This window comes from Eurypyga helias, unplaced genomic scaffold, assembly GCF_000690775.1.
Source record: "Eurypyga helias isolate BGI_N326 unplaced genomic scaffold, ASM69077v1 scaffold20410, whole genome shotgun sequence".
Classification (NCBI taxonomy): domain Eukaryota; kingdom Metazoa; phylum Chordata; class Aves; order Eurypygiformes; family Eurypygidae; genus Eurypyga; species Eurypyga helias.
In genome coordinates, this window is record NW_010225272.1 from 375 (window position 1) to 2,001 (window position 1,627).

General features: G+C 67.3%; 1 protein-coding gene across 1 annotated transcript in view; it reads left to right on the forward strand.

The window, feature by feature from the left end:
- Positions 1-156: 156 nt before the first annotated feature.
- Positions 157-1,627, forward strand: part of LOC104507591 (desmin-like) — a gene marked incomplete at both ends in the record, with an annotated part of 1,726 nt that continues 255 nt past the window's right edge. Inside the window, 4 exons of the mRNA XM_010148925.1 lie at positions 157-252; positions 342-503; positions 592-717; positions 1,395-1,615. Coding sequence (XP_010147227.1) covers positions 157-252; positions 342-503; positions 592-717; positions 1,395-1,615 — 605 coding nt within the window. The remainder of the gene's footprint in view (positions 253-341; positions 504-591; positions 718-1,394; positions 1,616-1,627) is intronic.

Here is a 1,627-nt window from a genome sequence, read left to right on the forward strand (position 1 = left end):
CCCCCCCCCCCCCCCCCCCCCCCCCCTCACCTCAGCAGCCTGGCCCCAGCAATGGGGCACGGCTCTGAGCACATCTTTGCACCCTCCATCCCCAGTGAGGGGTCCCCGTGCTCCCCCTGCCCCCCATACTAACCCTTGCTCTCCCTGTCCCCCCAGGACGTGGATGCGGCCACGCTGGCACGCATTGACCTGGAAAGGCGCATCGAATCGCTGCAGGAGGAGATCGCCTTCCTCAAGAAGGTGCACGAAGAGGTAGGTCAGGGGCGACCCCCTTCTCCCCCAGGCACCCGTGGGGCTGGGGACAGATTGGGTGCCCTGAGCTGTCACCTTGTCCGCCCTAGGAAATCCGGGAGCTGCAGGCTCAGCTGCAGGAGCAGCACATCCAGGTGGAGATGGACGTCTCACAGCCTGACCTGACGGCTGCGCTGCGGGACATCCGCGCCCAGTACGAGAGCATCGCGGCCAAGAACATTGCCGAGGCTGAGGAGTGGTACAAGTCCAAGGTGCGGGAGGTGGGGGGCTCCGGTCCGGCCGCAGCCACGATCCTGGCCATCCTGGTGGCCGTGCCCACTGACCCTGGTCTCTCCCCAGGTGTCTGACCTGACACAGGCGGCCAACAAGAACAACGACGCGCTGCGGCAGGCGAAACAGGAGATGTTGGAGTACCGGCACCAGATCCAGTCCTACACCTGCGAGATTGACGCCCTCAAGGGCACGGTGAGCTGCGGGAGGCGCTGGGGAGACCCCCAGCTCCCCTGCAAGGCTGCTGGTCTGGGGCTGCTTGGGGAGCTCGGGGGTGGCGGGCTCTTCCCAGCTCTCTGAGTTGCTGCCATGGGGGGACGAGTCCCCCAGATTTGGGCTGCGCCTCCCCCAGCAGCGCTCTGGGCCTGTGTGAGGTGTTTTGGCAGAGCCCCTGGGTCAAGGCGCAGCCCCGAGCTGCGAGGCTCCAGGCAGGCGGGCGCAGGGCTCGGGGTGTCTGGTTGCAGGCTGGGAAGGGGGTTGCAAACAAACAGGGCACGACAACCCCGCTCTGGCATGGACGTGGTCACAGGAGCCAGCCACCAGCCACCAGTGTGGCAGTGCCACCCCCAGGCAGCCTCCCAGTGCTCCTGCACCCATCTGTGCCCACCCACTGGGGCGGGATGGTTTTTCTGGGAGGCCTGGGACCCCAGGCAGAGGGTGCTGGGGTTGCCCAGCACCTGGCCAGCTTGCTCCCAGTGGACCCTGCTGCCCAGCGCTAGGTGGACGGAGGGTGATGGCCACCCATCGCGGTCCCACGTCAGCTGGAGCCAGCCCAGGGCTGACCATGGCTGACCACCCCCCTCCAGCATCCCCAGCTCCCAGCTCAGGTAACTCCCTGTCTCCCACCTCGCTGAGCTCCCCTGTCCCCCCAGAACGACTCGCTGATGCGCCAGATGCGGGAGATGGAGGAGCGCTTCGCGGGGGAGGCCGGGGGGTACCAGGACACCATCGCCCGGCTGGAGGAGGAGATCCGGCACCTGAAGGACGAGATGGCCCGGCACCTGCGCGAGTACCAGGACCTGCTCAATGTCAAGATGGCCCTGGACGTGGAGATCGCCACGTACCGCAAGCTGCTGGAGGGCGAGGAGAACCGGTGAGTGGCGGG